At 39.5% G+C, this 17,573-nt stretch overlaps 5 protein-coding genes across 8 annotated transcripts in view; 2 read left to right on the top strand and 3 right to left on the bottom strand.

The window, feature by feature from the left end:
- The window catches only part of LOC111780137 (small nuclear ribonucleoprotein E-like), a 3,753-nt gene extending 3,433 nt beyond the window's left edge, over window positions 1-320 (bottom strand). Inside the window, exon 1 of the mRNA XM_023660442.1 lies at window positions 146-320. Coding sequence (XP_023516210.1) covers window positions 146-187 — 42 coding nt within the window. The 5' untranslated portion in view covers window positions 188-320. The remainder of the gene's footprint in view (window positions 1-145) is intronic.
- A 1,058-nt stretch (window positions 321-1,378) lies between these two features.
- LOC111780135 (glutamate receptor 2.8-like) lies at window positions 1,379-5,299 on the top strand. Its single transcript, XM_023660439.1, has 5 exons — window positions 1,379-1,740; window positions 1,847-2,506; window positions 3,253-4,149; window positions 4,232-4,641; window positions 4,743-5,299. The coding sequence occupies exons 1-5, from the start codon at window positions 1,488-1,490 to the stop codon at window positions 5,187-5,189; spliced, it is 2,667 nt and encodes an 888-aa protein (XP_023516207.1). The 5' UTR covers window positions 1,379-1,487; the 3' UTR covers window positions 5,190-5,299.
- LOC111780136 (diacylglycerol kinase 7-like) lies at window positions 5,216-8,805 on the bottom strand. 2 transcript variants are annotated; one of them, XM_023660440.1, is made up of 12 exons: window positions 8,140-8,805; window positions 7,896-8,018; window positions 7,667-7,804; window positions 7,499-7,584; window positions 7,321-7,417; window positions 7,144-7,219; window positions 6,419-6,501; window positions 6,254-6,324; window positions 6,095-6,172; window positions 5,936-6,023; window positions 5,737-5,853; window positions 5,216-5,526 (listed from the first exon to the last, which is right to left on the bottom strand). In XM_023660440.1, the coding sequence occupies exons 1-12, from the start codon at window positions 8,470-8,472 to the stop codon at window positions 5,368-5,370; spliced, it is 1,449 nt and encodes a 482-aa protein (XP_023516208.1). In that variant the 5' UTR covers window positions 8,473-8,805; the 3' UTR covers window positions 5,216-5,367. The 2 variants fall into 2 exon arrangements, with proteins under 2 accessions (XP_023516208.1, XP_023516209.1); XM_023660441.1 differs by having other exon boundaries at window positions 7,327-7,417; window positions 8,140-8,803.
- Window positions 8,806-10,772: 1,967 nt separating this feature from the next.
- On the bottom strand, window positions 10,773-13,944 carry LOC111779629 (putative S-adenosylmethionine-dependent methyltransferase RcsF). The gene is made up of 9 exons (XM_023659716.1): window positions 13,756-13,944; window positions 13,533-13,654; window positions 13,333-13,433; window positions 13,004-13,196; window positions 12,811-12,903; window positions 12,456-12,515; window positions 12,265-12,339; window positions 11,902-11,982; window positions 10,773-11,377 (listed from the first exon to the last, which is right to left on the bottom strand). The coding sequence occupies exons 1-9, from the start codon at window positions 13,838-13,840 to the stop codon at window positions 11,060-11,062; spliced, it is 1,128 nt and encodes a 375-aa protein (XP_023515484.1). The 5' UTR covers window positions 13,841-13,944; the 3' UTR covers window positions 10,773-11,059.
- Window positions 13,945-14,291: 347 nt separating this feature from the next.
- On the top strand, window positions 14,292-17,441 carry LOC111779686. Of its 3 annotated transcripts, none has more exons than XM_023659800.1 (10): window positions 14,292-14,399; window positions 14,564-14,656; window positions 14,848-15,001; window positions 15,099-15,185; window positions 15,477-15,604; window positions 15,890-15,986; window positions 16,182-16,259; window positions 16,334-16,559; window positions 16,809-17,032; window positions 17,107-17,441. In XM_023659800.1, exons 3-10 carry the CDS (start codon window positions 14,900-14,902, stop codon window positions 17,143-17,145), a joined length of 981 nt encoding a protein of 326 aa, XP_023515568.1. In that variant the 5' UTR covers window positions 14,292-14,399; window positions 14,564-14,656; window positions 14,848-14,899; the 3' UTR covers window positions 17,146-17,441. The 3 variants fall into 3 exon arrangements, with proteins under 3 accessions (XP_023515568.1, XP_023515567.1, XP_023515566.1); XM_023659799.1 differs by having other exon boundaries at window positions 14,495-14,656; XM_023659798.1 differs by lacking the exon at window positions 14,292-14,399 and having other exon boundaries at window positions 14,406-14,656.
- The last annotated feature ends 132 nt before the right edge of the window (window positions 17,442-17,573 follow it).

The following is a 17,573-nucleotide window of genomic DNA, read 5'->3' as shown; positions in this document are numbered from 1 at the left end:
AAAAAAAAAAAAAAAAAAAAAAAAAAAAAAAAAAAAAAAAAAAAAAAAAAAAAAGACATCCGGAAATTATCAGTAAAACGCAGAAATAGATAAAGGCAGCCCAAAGTATAATGAAGGAAGAAAAATGAAGAGATTCCGCGCGTACAATCGGTTGAGTCATAATCCTCTGAACTTTGGTGCTCGCCATGGCTACCGAATTTGTTTTGGCAGTGGGAGAATCTTCGATACGAAATGTAAACCCTAGAGCACTTCCACTTCACGTCCAGAGACCGATGCTTCGAACTAAAAGCATCGCGCGCATTTTAGTCGCGCCCTAATTATATGGTCCCACTCTTTTTCCAAACGAAATTAGCGCTCACATAATCCAGACTGGAATAAAAAAAAATTAAAAAAAAAAAATGTAAAAAAAGACCACATAATAATAATCAAAACTTAACCATACACGTCAATTCATTTTTAGGCATAAACTATTATGATTATTGAGAGCGACTCTGGCATTGGTTAATTTAGTAAAAGATCATGGATTTACAAGTGAAGAATTTTAAGGTCTTTTAAAGAAGCCTAAAACAAAGTTATGAAAATTTACACTCAAATTGGACAATATCATGCATAGTCAATTTAAAATTTTAGGACACGAGCATAACTAGACGAACCCTAGTTTACACACGGGAGGAGACAATGTGATTAATAATAATTTGTTTTTGGGAATTACAAGGAAACAATAGTAGTGAAGAAAATTGTTGTCCCACCTCGTTGGCTGTCGCAATAACTATCCCCATTTCTTGTCTCTCCAACGCGGTTTGGACGCCGAGGGTCCCGACATAAAAAGTATGAAATTTTCGTAGCGACTTGTGCGCTACGTCAAATGACTCCACGTGCCACATCATCCCACAACCACATATCAAATCTGGAATTTAGATCAATTATGAACTTTCTATTAAAAGTTGCCATCTTAATCTTAAACTTTGTAAAATTAAGTTATTTGGATGCCAAACTTTGGAGGAAAATATTACTTAATTTCCACGCTCTTAAATGTGACTATGACATATATAATAAATAAACCCTAATTTTTCAAAATATGAATAGACTATTCGAAATAAATAATAATAATTAATAGCCCGTGGAATATAATTTCAATAAAATTAAAATTTTTGTTTTTCGAATTTGGCTAATAACCATATATTATTTTAAGAAAGAATGAAATAGTTGTGACAAGTATAATAAAAATTTAAAATTAAATTTTGTATATAATAAAAGTTTCTTACTTTTCTCTGATAAATTAAGCATTTAGGAATTTATTACAATTTTATGACTAGTATGACTAATTCAATTTTGAGTATAAAAGATTTATAAAAATTAAAAAATATGCTAATAAATAAATTTAAAAACTCAAAATTATAAATTTAAAGAAACAGAGTTTAGAAATGTTCTAAAGAGGGAACGTGGAGCAAAGCAGTGAAAGAAAGAACCGGCGTAGTCGCCTGAGAATGGGAACGGGGAAGAAATGGGGCGGCGGAAGCTGTTTCGCGGCGTGGTTTGTGTTGGCGGTGCTTTGTTGGGTCGGAGGCGAGGGCGTTAAACTGGGTGTGCTGCTTGATCCCAACTCGACTGTGGGCAAACTATGCAACACCTCCATCCAATTGGCACTCTCCGATTTGTATACTGCAAATCCTCAGTACAAAACCAGGATTATTCCTTTATTCAAGAACGCCGGAGACATCGTCGGAGTTGCATCTGCAGGTAACTTTTTCGGAACTCTTTCTATCCTATTGTCTCTTACTAAAAAGTGTCTTACCAGAAGATATAGTATTATTTAATTATAAATTCATGATAATGGTACGGACAGCGTGGGAGTTATTAAGAGAAGGAGCAGATGTCATAATAGGAGCTCAAACTTCAGAAAAAGCGATATACCTGGCGGAATTCGGAGGAAAATATGAAATTCCCATAATCTCCCTCACAGCAACAAGCCCCTCACTGTCTCCCAAGCAGAACCCATATTTGATAAGGGCAGTTCAAAGCGACTCGGCCCAGGTTGGAGCCATAAGCGCCATCGTTCAACTGTACGGATGGCGAGAGATAGTTCCAATTTACGAAGACACAGAATATGGACGTGGCATCATCCCAGATCTAGCGGACGCCTTGCAAGAAAACGGCACCCGATTGTTTGAGAGAACGGGGATCCCTTGGAGGGCGAGTGGGAGGGAAATTGGTGAGGAGCTGAGGAGGGTGAAGAATTTGAGGCGGAGAATGAGGGTGTTCCTTCTTCACATGAGTGCTTCCCTTGGGCGGAGGGTTTTAATTGAGGCCAAGGAGGAGGGAATGATGAGTGATGGGTATGCATGGATTGTGACAGATGGGCTTTCCTCTTTGCTTGATCCAATCACGGATCCCAAAGCTCTTGACGCAATGCAAGGGATTGTGGGCGTAAGGCCATACATACCCCAAACCAAAAAGCTTCAACATTTTCAAGCAACCTTCAACCAACATCTTCCACTCCCTTTAGGTTTGTCTCTGCACCATCCACTCTCTTCATAAAGCATTGATTCAGTGAATATTAGTTGAATAAATCATAGTTAATTTTTTTAATTTTGAAGAATCAAAGGTGATACAGTTTAAGTGATTTTTCTTTTCGTATTCCTTATTTATAAATTCATGATTAATCCTTTAATTAGTAGATGTGAGACTCCTCTCTAGACAATCTTCAACAATCCTCCTGAAATAAAGTATATCATAGAGTCTCTACTAAGGACTATTTGGAGCCCTCAAACATTCTCTCCTTAACCGAGGCTCGACTATCTCGAGCCCTCGAACACCCTCTCCTTAACCGAGGTTCGACTATCTCGAGAGCCCTCGAACAGCCTCTCCTTAACCGAGGCTCGACTATCTCGAGCCCTCGAACACCCTCTCCTTAACCGAGGCTCGACTGGACAAAATATATCTTTTATTATGATATTTTCGTTAATCAGCTAATATGAGATTTCTCTTCAAACAATTCTACTAAATAACAAGAAAAAACAAGAAAAAAGACTTATAAGAGTTTGGAGATAAAAAAACGTAAATAAATATGTTAGAATTTGAAGAATAATATTTTTGGAAATTTTGAGTTAAATTTTTAATCAAAACAAGTGAAAATTATGATAAAAGTTTAAAACGGGTAAATTGGTGAGAAGCTTAATTGGCTAGATTTTTGCGTGATTTAATACTGTCGTTGAAATGTAATGACATAAAATGGGGATGCGTGTGCAACAGCATCGCTCAATCTTTTTGCAGTGCAGGCGTACGATACGATGTGGGCGTTGGGCACGGCGGTGGAAAAATTGAGTGCCACCATCCCTGCAACTGCAACTGATAGTCGCGCGATGAGGACAAGCCTTCGTGATGCAATTAGGAACACAAAAATTGAAGGCATTACTGGAGTTTTCAATTTGGTCGACGGAGAGCTAAACCCACAAACTTTTGAAGTGTTCAATCTGGTGGGCGAGAAGGAGCGGATCATCGGATACTGGAGCCAGAAAGGAGGCGGAGGAGTCCGGCCTGAAGTTGCAATATCAAATTCAAAAAACCAACTAAAGCAACCCATTTGGCCCGGACCCACGGCCGAACAACCCAAGATGAAATTGAGAATAGGAATTCCAATCAAAGGATTCCCGGAGTTCGTAAACGCGGACACAAACGAGCCCCAGAAGTCGTCCGGATTCTGCATCGACGTCTTCCGCCTTGCAATTGAAGTACCACACATGAACATAGATTACGAGTTCGTCCCTTTCGTAAACCAAAGTGGGAAAAGTAATGGGTCCTACGACGAGCTTCTGCGCCAGATTGAGGCTCAGAAAGTGGATGCAATTGTTGGAGACATAACAATAGTTGCAGGTCGGTCGGAGTTCGTCGACTTCACTCAGCCTTACTCTGCATCGGGGGTGTCAATGCTGGTTTCTGCAACAAGCGATAAGAAGGAACACATGTGGATATTCATGAAGCCATTTACATGGGATCTATGGCTACTTTCCTTCTTCTCCTTCATGTTTACAGGCTTTGTGGTTTGGCTACTGGAATGTCGTGTCAACACTGACTTCGGAAGAGGCCCAGCCCAACAACAAATCGGCCTCATCTTCTGGTTCAGCTTCTCCACGCTCGTCTTTGCTCACAGTCAGTACTCTACTATACTACTCTTATTCATAACTTAATTTTTCACTCCTTTAATGGGTGCGTGTAAATTGATTTGTTTTAGGGGAGAGGATATTGAACAACTTATCCAGATTTTTGATGATCATATGGGTTTTTGTGGTGCTAATCCTGACCCAAAGTTACACCGCGAACTTATCATCCATGTTGACGGCGCAAAGGCTCCATCCTTCCTTTCTCGATGTTAACGAGATCAGAGAGAAGGGTTACTTCGTGGGTTATCAGAACGGTTCCTTTGTGAGAGATTTTCTAATCACTCGGTTTGGATTTGATGAAACCAAGCTGATACCCTGCGGAAGCTCCGACGAGTTTAAGTTAGCCCTGAACAGAGGAAGCTTTAATGGTGGAGTTGCTGCCATTTTTGACGAAATTCCTTACATTAAGGTCTTTCTTCGGAAATATTCTTCCGGCTATCAAATGGTCGGACCTATTTACAGCACCGGTGGTTTTGGATTCGTGAGTTCTTTCGCCTTCTCTCTCTCTCGTTTTGAACTTACTTCTGTTAAGAGCGTAATTTTCACGATTTTGCCTTCTGGGTTCTATCAAAATTAATCCAGGCCTTCCCGAAAGGATCCCCTCTGGTGGCTGACTTTTCAAGGGCAATACTGAACGTGACCCAAGATCAAGACAAAATGCGCACAATTGAGCAGAAATACTTCTCAAATCAAGAACCACCAAAACCAGAACCCAACGATTCAGCTCTGGATGTTTACAGATTTGGTGGGTTGTTCATCATTACGGCAGTTGCTACCTGGTCTTCGTTATTAATATATTTGGCCCAGTTCCTTATCACACGTTGGCCGGACTCCGGCAGCGTCCAGTCTCCACTCACCTCCAAATTTGTTGAAATGGGCAAGCTTTTTTGCCAGGAACACTTCCACTCTTCTTCTCCGCGAACAAGACAATCCAGAGTACACTCTGTTCCTGAAACAGCAGAAGAAACAACGACACCGCAGACTGTTCCCGACCATAATGTCGATTCCATGAATACTGTTGCCAATTAGTTCTATAATTTGATGCAGGGTAATTATACTTACTTGATTACTGTATATCATTGAATAATCTCTCTGTAAAGTACACATTCGTTGAAAATAATCTAAGCTTTTGTTGCAAATGAATATTTTGAACGTAAATACATCAGCCAAAAAAATCCACTCAGCGAGCAAACTGAAGAGCAAAGTTTTAGTCCCCGTTGATCATTAGTGATTGAAAAGGAACCCTCTTGATTTCAACATACGTTGAGAAGTCCTTATTGATTGGCTGTTTCCATGGCTCCCCATCCATCTGCAGATATGCCTTCTTCCGCTTCCCACCTCTGATTTCAATTCTAATGGCTGCTGCCTGAAAAATAGTATGCAACACTTCAGAAGCAAGAATCATGGTGGCTATTTAAGTCGAGTTGTTACCGTTGGGAGATGAGTCCCCACGTCGGCTAACTAAGGTGTTAGATCGTAAATTTATGAGTAAGGAATAGATCTATACCAATATAAGGCAAAACCATGAGAGCTTATGCTCAAAGTGGACTTTGTGATTCCTAGGTGTTTGAAGTACCTGGGCGATGTGTTTGGCAGAGATTATGTCTACCATAACGAACGATGTATGCCATCCTTGTTTAAGGCCAAAAATCTCTAGAAGACCATCATCAGCATGCGCCTCCACAAAGCCTCTCTAGCACCAGATAAAGATCAGAAGTCAATAAAGCATATAGCATAGACGAGAAAACAGCCACACAGAGCTTCATAGTGGGTACCTTCTCCAAGTACTGTGGCTTGGGCTTACCCCATGGGTTTCTTCCGCTTGCATAGTTATGAAGGTTTAAAGTAACAATAGACCTAACACTACACAGCCCAAGCAACAAAGGATCAGTAAGACTGACAGAATATACAAGTTTCACCCAGAACAGTTCTACCTGGAAGGAATTGGAATCTTCTCCCATTCTGAGCAATTTATCTTTTTGATATGTATTCTAACGATGTTCTTAAGGCCCCTACAAACACAAAGGCTTTTTGTTCTTAGAAACTGCAAAAACATGTGTTCTACTGGGATTTTATTGGATATAAAGTATCACCTCAAATTTGGATCGTTTGAGCAGGAAGTGAAGAACCAACCTTGAGTGCAACTATAACTAGAGTAGATCAGCTTCGAAATATAAAAGAAAGCACGTGTAAGTTGGTAAACATACACTAATCGTGAAATAATATAGTTGTTTAAGGTCTAAGCAGGTAAGTTCAACCTTATTTGTAAGTGGACCTTGAGCAAGGTATGGTCTTTTGTTACGCAAATGATGGAAGCCGTAAGCAACTTGAGCATCCATTCCTGCGTTATGCATTCACTGAATCAGTTAAATAGCCTGCTAATGAGTTTTCTGAAGAAGCAAATAGATTATTTCTTCAGGAATTAGAGCAGAATGATGAATATCAATCCAATTCTACATGGAGCAACTGTAACAGTCCACGCCCAGGTTAGCAGATATTGTTCTCTTTGTGCTTTTCCATTCGGGTTTTCTTTCAAGGTTTTAAAATGCGTCTACTATGGAGAGCGTCTGGCCCTACTCCAACTAGTGTCTCGCACTCTCCGGACACTGACTCTGATACCACTGCCCAAGCTCACAGCTAGCACATATTGTCCTTTTTGGGCTTTCTCTACCGAGCCTAAACCCACCGCTAACAAGATTGTGAGACCCCACATTGGTTGGAGAGGGGAATGAAACATTCTTTATAAGGATGTAGAAACCTCTAAAATTCGTTGAGCCTCACCAGGGTGCAGTTTAAAACCTTAAGGGGACATTCGGAAGGGAAAGCTCAAAGAGGACAATATCTGCTAACCGTGAGCTTAAGCTATTACAACAACTAATATCAGTTTCCCACTAATCGACACACACATCTTTGTTGAATCAAGAAATTCAGTGCAATAAACACACTTTTTTAAAGTTTTACTTCACCAGTGAGTTCAGCTTACCTATGCTGAAGTAATTATAAAATACTCCTTCATAGGAAGCCAGTTTTGTTGGTAAATCTCCTTTTTCGTCCAGTTTCTGTATAATATAATTGAAACGAGAATGAAAATATGATCCAAGATGGGCAATGTTCAAACTCTATGTATCTAGAATTTTAGTGCAAAAGAGTATATAATTACACGCACAGCCTCATTCAGATCACTTTCTTCTGTAAGCTTCAAAGAATGAGGTGGTTCCACTTTCTCCCCAGCAGGCACCGACAGCAAAACATGCCAACTGCATCATGAGAATCAAGTTTGAAACAGCTCCAAAAACCAAAAACAAAAGGTAATATCATGAAAGAACTCGAATTCCCACCTATCCAAAGAACCAACTTGGCCAGTGGTAGCCCTGTGGAGAGACCTTTTAACAGCTGATTGCCAGGCAAAAGGAAATGAACCTCCCTGATAAAAACCAATGATCCATATCCATTAATACGAGTGGTACCTTCCTGTAAATTTTCGAGTTGAAGCTACAAAAGCTCACCCAACCAAAACTCCTGGAAAGATCATTGCCAGTACCAAGAGGGATAATCCCAACAGGAAGAACAGGCTTGCGGTCTTGTTTGTAAAGTTCTGCTAGACTTCCCAGTACCCAACCGACAGTACCATCGCCTCCTGCAACCTGCGCTACCAGTTCCATTAGATTCCAAATATGTAAAGCAAAAGAAAAGCAACAATCTTTTTATCTGGGGTTATTGAAAATATCAAAATACCATGACCCTCATCCTCTGACGAGTTTGTTTAGCACAGATGTCACCTTGATCAGCCAAGATTTCCAGGCAGCGCAGTCCATATTGTACAAATTCATGAGGCTTCACTTCCAAAAGATCAAAAACCTACAACACAAACAAAGAGAAAATTCCAAAGATGACACGTACAGGACACACATGAAAAGAAGAAAACGTATGGGAATCCCGATATTTGACACAGAAAATGGAAAGCATTTTTTGGGTGGACCTGTTCTTCGCTGATCAATTGCTGGAGCCGCTGCTTGAGTTTCTGGCCATGGCGGCCGCCGCTACGTGGGTTAATGAAGACCACCAACGGAGCCTCTGGCTGTGGCGGGACTATATTTTGCGGTGGAACAGAGGCAGAGGCTCCGGCAGTAGGGTCTTTTAAGCGGATAGAATCACGCAAGGCCAAGCGGAGATACTGCGGCATCATAACCTTTGTATTGAGCTCCTGTTTGTCGATTGGGATCCCCGACAGGCCGCATCCTTTCAGTGAGTCGAATAACGAGGAGCGAGCTGCTATACTAACCTGGTCGCCTCCATCTCTGGAATGATCCATTTCCTGAAGTTAGATATACAGTTTGGGAAATGGGAAATGGGAAATCCAAGCTTCAAGTAAATTAGCGCAGTCGAGTGAGTGGAAGCAAGAAAGTGTTGTTGAAAAAACGAAAGAGAAATGAAATGAAGGATGGTATGGGAGGAAGACTGTGGGGGAAACAGGGGAGGATTGCAGGGTGTGGAGACTGAAGAGGGTCCCCTTGGGAGTTGAGTAGAGATTAGGTGAGTAGGATTAAAAGCGGGAGGTTGGAGGGTTGTGGGTAATAAAACAGTGGCGTCGGTGATGGGGACTTGGGTTTGTTCTTGTCTGGTTTTTTTCCACCGGGAAGTCGATGTTCACGGGGACTGCGCTGGCAGATGTCACAGACAACCTCAGCTAGACGTGCATCCACCAAATATGGTAAGTTGGACATTGTTTCTTCTTAATGAATCACACATTCATGTTGGATGATGGAAGTCCCACATCGACTAATTTAGGGTGTGATCATGGGTTTATAAGTGAGGAATACTAACTCCATTGGTGTGAGGCCTTTTGGGGAAGCCCAAAGCAAAGCCATGAGAGCTTATGCTCAGAGTGGACAATATCATACCATTGTGGAGAGTCGTGTTCGTCTAACATGGTATCAGAGCCATACCCTAAACTTAGTCGTGCCAATAGATTGGTAACTTCTCAAATATCGAACAAAGAACTCCAAAAGAAAATGAGTCAAGCCTCCTCGAAGGCAGTCAAAACCGACTAAGACTCCAAAGGAGTGAGCCTCGATTAAGGGGAGGCGCACTTTGTTCGAGGGGAGGTGTTGGATGATGGAAGTCCCACATCGACTAATTTAGGGTGTGATCATGGGTTTATAAGTGAGGAATACTAACTCCATTGGTGTGAGGCCTTTTGGGGAAGCCCAAAGCAAAGCCATGAGAGCTTATGCTCAGAGTGGACAATATCATACCATTGTGGAGAGTCGTGTTCGTCTAACAATTCATGGGAGGTGTTGGATGATGGAAGTCCCACATCGACTAATTTAGGGTGTGATCATGGGTTTATAAGTGAGGAATACTAACTCCATTGGTGTGAGGCCTTTTGGGGAAGCCCAAAGCAAAGCCATGAGAGCTTATGCTCAGAGTGGACAATATCATACCATTGTGGAGAGTCGTGTTCGTCTAACAATTCATTCATGGTTAAGTAGTGATTCAAAACATTCATTCATTCATGGTTAAGTAGTGATTCAAAATCCATTGTTTCGTCTTGTAATTGATTAACGAATAGGGAACACAAATTTCATCCTTTAATGTCAGAAATCTATCCATAAATTGTCATCTCTAAGCTCTAGTGTCTTGGTTTTATTTGTTTTGTCTCTTTATTGTTCTCAATTCATGTGCTGTGCTATCCTTAAGTTTCATCCATCAATTAAGACATAAAAACTCTAATATTTTATGCCCTTCTCAATTTTAAAAGTTTTGATTTTTTCACGAGGAATTTGATTCGTAAGAGCGAGAAAATAATATTTTATTATAATCTTCGAGTTCATTCTCCTCTAAAGTATGATGTCACTTCAAATGAGATTAATAACAAAGCTTCTCTAAAGTATGATGTCACTTCAAATGAGATTAATATTCTTTAATTTTTTATAGTCGTATCGTATCTCTCTAAAATTAATGAAATGACACAATAAAAGATATCCTAAAATTCTAGGGCATAATTAAAATCTACGCTAAGGTCCCTAAGCAATCACTTAGTGTAAAGAAAATACGATACAAAAAGATATAGGGCTCGAGTAGTTTTTTCAAGTGCAGGAGAGGAATGTTAGTTTCGACACAAATATAAAATATAAAAATAAAAATAAAACTTACAAATTTAAAGAGTGTGATATATAAATATATATCTATAAATTTACCATTTTTAAATTGAGACTTAAATAGAACCATATTGTCAATTGCTGCCTTTGCAATTAGTTTGAATTAATCTTGCCATCAATGCAGTGGGCAAGAATAATGATAACACATTCACGATTAGGTAAATCATAAATGAAGGTTTTTAATACCCCAAACATACCGGTGAAACTCCATATTAAAGCCTCTCAGTTGACATTAAATTCCTGCGCTTTTTTCATTTAAAGATATGAGTATATGCTTCAAAAATGAAAAATAAAAACCAACAAAGCCCAAACCAAACCATGGATTAATGCCTCATGTGAACTGGAACCACGTCCAAAAGATCCTTTGTTTTCATCTTAGTTGATCCAAGCTGCATCAGTTCAGCTCGATGTGACTTAGTCACTTGTGGTAACAGTTCATACTTCTGGAGTATAGACTTCAAAACATTTCCCTTTCTTCTTTAAGAATGTGGTACAAAAGTCAAACAATCACTCATCAGCAGATAGCCACACATTTTCAACCAAAACTATTTCACTGACCATCTAACAACTCACAATTAAGATTCTATCCAGCATGCTTGTCTCAATTTCAACCATACACCTTTTGTGAAGAGAAAGATGAATAAGAAATGTAAGGAGATCGAGCTCCATACAAGGCAGTTTAGTTTTGAGTGAGAATTCCCTACATAGTAAAAAGACAAGTTACCCTTATTTGCCTATTCAGCTGGGTGATGCAAGTTCCACTTTTCTCACAACCACGTCGCCTTGGCAACCGATTGTGTACGACACATTTAATCCATCTACAAGTAGGTGATAGACAACGCTCTTAGAAGAACTTTGGGAAGTTCCACTAGGAAGTGTTTCATCTAGGTGACCATCTGAATCTGAACTAGCATCGGACAACTCATGTCCTCTTGTAGTCGTAAGGTAGGATTCATGAGGTTGGCTACGTTGTGACAATGATCGAATATCCCATGAAAGCACCTGCTTCACAAAGTTTTTCAACTCATCTGCCGATGCATAAAGCGATTTCTTTTCCTGAAACAAGAAAATTATGATACATGAGAAATTATGAGCACTTGTGAGCACTAGCTCTTTGTAAGGTGGAGCTTCATAAAAATGGTAATCAGACTACAAAGCAGCTATCTCTCTCTCAATATTCATAATGTAAATTTCCAGAGGCATAGTTTTCTTAAGGAATTCAGACTCTGTGCGCTACAACACCACCAGGAGATATCAAGGGTTTTCACTTTTTTTTTATTAAGCTTTGCATCAAAAGCACCAACCTCAGGCTGATTATCACCCAAAACTCCAGTAACGTCTTTTAAGGCATAAAATATAATAGCTTGAAAGGTCCCTTTTGTTTGATACCAATGAAACCAAAGAAACCATACTGTTTTTTTTCCTCTCACGTGCAAAAAAAAAAAATAAAAATAAAAATAAAAATAGTGAATATTTTTGGCATATTGTTGAGGTGCGCAAGTTGGCCCAAACACTCGTGGTTATATAAAAAAACAACATCAGTAATAATTAATTAATTAATTTTTAAAAAAGGAACTCACTATTAGTGGCCAACACTCCGATAGAGAGGGAGTAAATTCCTCAGAGAAGCAAATGGATGCAACAGACAATACATTTTCCCCCTGTGTTTGCGTCAATAAGATGTTAGATTGCCAGGAAGAATGTATAAAAACATATTACATGGTTATAGAGTATCATGCCTCCAACAATGAAAGTAGCAGTAGCACCAAATAACATATGGAAAGTTGAATTTCTTAAGTTATTTGCTCGCAACTAGTTATATCACATATGGCACGCAAATGAGAAGAGATTGTCCACATTTTGAAGTTGAAAAGCACAACACATACACACAAAGAATGATTTGAAAGGATGAATAGTAACATAAGCATCAAGGAAAGAAGTACCGTTAACCACTTAGGGACTGTTGCATCTTGGATACTGTCACAGTACGGTAGATAAGGTTTAACATCAAGTACTGGCTGTAACAAAATTCGAACAAAGCAAGAAATCAAAACAATCATTAATACAAGAAGTAATGACTAAATTCAAGATTACACCTTTATCGCTGGTGGAAAAAAATGAAACAAACCCTTACCGTTCCATCAACAAGATCGGCACCAGAGAGTAGAATTTGATGTCCCTGGATAGCCTCCACCTGAAGTGGTACAGCAGATTTTTTAATCTTAGAGTTAATATTCCCCCATTTATCTATTGCATTTTAATGTTGTTTAACAATTTCAACTGTAAGCTTGTAGCCATAAATTTCTAATGCAAAATGAAACTGAAACAGCCTAACCATACAAAAACACATTCGACCAGTTCATGTGACAGTGAAACCTCTCTAGAATTCATTTGGGGGGGGGGGGACATATTTTCATCAATGTGATGAATGATGGCCTTCTCCATCAACTTGCAAGATACATTGACAGCAATCAAAAATGTTATCTTACCTTTGCAATGGTGATTCCAATTGGGCATGGTCTATGTGGGGATCTCGTAGCAAAGATTCCTACTTTTTCGCCTTTCAACCTCGGTACTTTAACCTACCATTGAGCTGTCCTTTTATGGGATTTTAGGGAATTATAAGAATAATAGAAATGTGAATTCCATATTTAAGGATCATCAACAAATGAAGAAGCGTACTTTTGCCTTGAATTTTGATTTCGATGGATCCTTCCACAACTTGTCAAGATTTGTGTTTAAATGAAAGACATATATGACCCAGCAATGGGAATATTCTCCAAGACCTTCAATGGACGCTGGAGGAATGCGAGAAGAAAACACCAACCTTGCCCTCGCAAGAGGTACGACTAAAGATTGCCTCGGAGTCCCATTCCTTAAAAAAAAAAAAAAAATAACCAACAGCGCTAGCTGAAGAATACGGCTGTAACTAGTTTTGTGAACAGAACTATGAGAAAACAACAACCCAATAATTGATGTTTAGACTACCAGATATGCAATCTAAAACTAACCTAGTAGAGAAGGATGATTGGATAGTACCAATTGGTGCCATGGGATACAAAGTACACTCCACGCTATCAGACTTCGGTTCCGAAACTGCTTTCCTTAAAGCCTACAAACAGGAAGGAAAAAAAAAAAAAAAAATCAAAATATCAATAACAACATTGGAGTCAGGAACATGAAGCGATGCAGAGGAGCAAATATGAAACACCTGCTGTGCCCGTATTCGGCCTTGTCTCTCGGCGATGGTTTTCTTTAAAGAAGCTGCCAGAGAAGCCTCAAGCTCTCGGACTTTGGAACCCAACTCTCTCGACTTCTTCGTCACGAAATAAACTGGAGAAGCCCACAAAAACACGACTTGTGAGAATCACGTAGTAAATCGGAGAAATTGAGAGAGAGGACATAAAGGATCTTAAAAGTTATCGAAGTTTTACGAGATAGGATGGCGGAGGCGGATACAAACGCCAATGTGACGGTCATGGCAGCCGTCGACGATCTTGATACCGCGGCGTAGGCCATTTCGACTTCAGAGTCGGGAAGTAGCTTCAGCGTTCAGGCGAACTGGATCCGGCAGCTTGAGGCTTGACCAATTCCCGGCTTTTGGGGTTTTATACTTAGTTCTTCAGGGTTTTGGGAAGGAAAAATATTTAGGTTAAATTATACGGTCAATAAATTTTTAAAAATTTTAAATTTCACATCTCTATTTATCATAAAATTAAAAATATATTTTTTAAAAGTTTAATAAATTATCTTATATGTTTCCATTTTGCATTTATTATGTATAAATTTCAAAAGTTTTACATTGGTATTTTAATTGACGTTTAATCAAAGTTTTATCTTATAATTTAATTTAATTTAATATTTGAGACGACACGTGGAGGACTATTTATCCAATTGTGAACCGGTTCGGTTATGCTTCCCTAGAACAGGACAAGCTATATCCATCCCGGGTTGTCGGTTCAAAGTCAACACGACCGTGCTCAGCTCAGCTCACCTCAGCTCACCTCTCCAGTCTCTCGGCAATCTCCCGCTTGCATCGGACCATCAAATTTCAGTCCTTGCCAGTGCGGCTGTTTAGGTACCAAACCATTCAACTGCTTCTCGCTTACTTCCTATGTCTTTGTTCTTCTTCGTCTCCTGCCTAAGTTGACTTCACTTTTTCCCACCACAAAGTTTCCAGAAGATGGGGAAATCAGTGGGGGCTGTTCTAATTTCCTTTCTCTTCCTGATCTCCGTTTTCAGTATTGCGGCCCCAGGATTTGGAAACACTTTCACCTCTATATTCAGTTTCTTGACTCCAAAATTCTCCTCCAATTTCCGCGGCTTTGCACCAAGGTGGGTAATTCTTGTTTTTATCCCTTTTTCTTTTACGCCCACAATTGAAGATATCCAACACGGATGAAATTTTTGCGTACTGTTTTGAGCCGAATTTGTATTATCCCTGTTGTCTGTTTATTCTTTGATTTGAGCTAAGTGTTCGATAAAATGCGCAAATGAGAACTTTTTATGGTCAATGTGTGGTGCAGAGTATTAGTAAGAGGGCATTCGCATATAGCTTCGGTCGTTAGAAGTTTGAAAATGGACACAGGGAATTATATAGAGGGACCCTTGCTAGAGGAGTTTACATTTCCTGCCAATTCTGTTCCTTTCGACAACTGCCACGCTTCTACAATTGTGGAGGTTTGAGTTGATGGAGAAACTTCCTTTTGTCTTATAATACTTGGGTCCTTGATTTTGTTAGGGGAGAATATGAGTGTTTTCTCTCTTCATAGAGCAGGTTGATAAAGATCATTACTTGGTTGCATATTTTGGGGGTACATTCGAGGGCGCACCGGATGTGAAGATTTGGTTGCAGACATATAAGGTAAACAACCCAACTGCATCACTCCCCAAAAATGAAAGCTTACTAAAAACATAGTGAGTAAACAAGCATAATTTTCGAAAAGAAAACCAAGAACAAGAAGGTATCTAATTTCTTCCTTGAACTTTGATCTCATCTGAGTTATGATATGCTTGCCGATGTGCTGTCTCAAATGATACTAGTACAAAAGTGACTCTACTGTCTTGCCTTTGTTTATGTCAAATTAGGCTGTTGGCCCTTTTATCCTTATTATTCAGTGGTTTAGAAGAGGTTTATATTACTTTTAACTTGCAGAACGGGTCCTGGCACTCGCCAATTGTGGCTGATGAGCAGCCTGAAGTTCCAATGTGGAACCCTGTCTTGTTCAAACTTCCATCAGATGAGCTGCTTCTGTTTTATAGAGTGGGACAGGACGTTCAAAGGTATGTTTTTTCAAATCTCATAATGGTTTACTGAATTAACAACTCTATTCAAGCTAATTAATCTGATCATAATTCGTATAAAGTTGATATTCTTAAGTTAATTGGTTTTGCAAATGAGTTTTCTCTGAAAAGGGCCTTAATACCTTTTCCTTGAAATCTCTCGGCACTTTTTTTGACCGGTCGACTCGAGTCTCCAATGTCCAACTGTCTAACATATTGAAAACTTGAACCCTTCTGCTTCCTGTCTGTTTTATTCTATCTTGTGCTGATTGAGACAACAATCAGATGGAGTGGGTGCATGAAGCGGTCATATGACAAAGGTGTTACTTGGACAGCAAGAGAACAGCTTCCCCCTGGTATCTTAGGACCAATAAAGAATAAGGTATACTTTATGTGCTCATATGTATCTACCATTCAATAAACTGTTTTTGTGAGATCCCACATCGGTTGGAGAAGGAAACAAAGTATTCTTTATAAGGGTGTGGAAACCTCTTCCTAGTAGACATGTTTAAAAACCTTGAGGGAAACTCCGAAAGAGAAAGCCCTGATGAATCTGCTTTTCTTTGTTATGTTGTAGCCAATCTTGCTGGAAAATGGGGTTTTGCTCTGTGGATCTTCAGTTGAAAGTTGGAATTCTTGGGGTGCATGGATGGAGGTTCTTATGAATAGTTCTTTAGTTTTGACTTGTCCTAAAATCTGGAAAATGTGGCTGACATGTCAATATAACAGGTCACATCTGATTCAGGTAGATCATGGAGAAAGTTTGGGCCAATATACATGGAAAATCGATCTCTCAGTGTCATTCAACCAGTTCCTTACCAGACTGCAAATGGAAATCTGCGTGTTTTACTTCGATCCTTCACAGGTATCGGTAGTATTTGTATGTCAGAATCCACTGATGGTGGTCACAACTGGAGCTATGCAAAACCTACAAATCTTCCTAATCCAAACTCAGGTAACATGGCTGAGCTACAAGCATTACCTGAAAGTATCTGCATCCATGAACGTCTAAAGGAAATGATCATAATTGTGAGCATCTTCATTATGAAATTGAATTACTTCCCAGATTTAGAAATTTCTGATCTCATAGGAGTTTCATTCATACTGTCACTAGTAGAGATGACTGATTTTACTACTTCCTAGATTTCAACATCTCTGCTCGTTATCCCTTACGATCATCTTTGACTATGCATTGTATCAATAGGTATTGATGGGGTCAAACTGAGGGATGGTCGTTTATTACTTGTTTATAACACCGTCTCGAGGGGTGTGCTTAAGGTCGGTCTGTCTATGGACGATGGTGATTCATGGCTAGATGTTATGACCTTGGAGGACGAGACAGGAAAGGAATTTTCATATCCAGCGGTCATTGAGGCTAGCGATGGCTCAGTTCACATCACATACACATACAAGAGAAAGCAGATTAAGGTACGATGGTTGATATCTAATCTAAAAGATACAATTTCCGGAGACTAACCCCATTATCATTTTTTCCTGGGCAGCATGTTGTCTTCAAACTGAAAATGCATAGGAATCACTAACGATGATAACTAAGAAAGCAAAGCTCTCCCTCTGTTTGTAAGCGATGGCGAGCAAGGCCAATAATGTGCGGCATCCAAACTCTCCAATCTTGGAATCAAATGCTGACTTACGGCGAATCATTTGTACATTCGGGTAAATATGATTGCTTTTCCTACGTAGTATTCATCAAGATGACTCTGACTGAGCTCATGCATTAACTTTTGGAAGTTGGGTTGGGGGGTTGAGAACGGATGTAGTTGTATCAGTTAAGACATGTTTGAATGAAGGAATAAAATATGAATCTGACTTGCCCATATCTGCATAGAATAAGTTTATGATGTTATTCTTATAAAATCTGTAAAATATTCCTTGGGAATCTTCCAGTTCGTTGAATGCTGATAATGATAGTCATTGATCCACTTGTTAAACCCAAATTGGTTAGCCCAAA

The sequence above is a fragment of the Cucurbita pepo genome, chromosome LG18 (genome assembly GCF_002806865.2).
Source record: "Cucurbita pepo subsp. pepo cultivar mu-cu-16 chromosome LG18, ASM280686v2, whole genome shotgun sequence".
In the NCBI taxonomy this organism is placed as follows: domain Eukaryota; kingdom Viridiplantae; phylum Streptophyta; class Magnoliopsida; order Cucurbitales; family Cucurbitaceae; genus Cucurbita; species Cucurbita pepo.
This window is presented reverse-complemented; position numbering and strand designations above follow the sequence as displayed.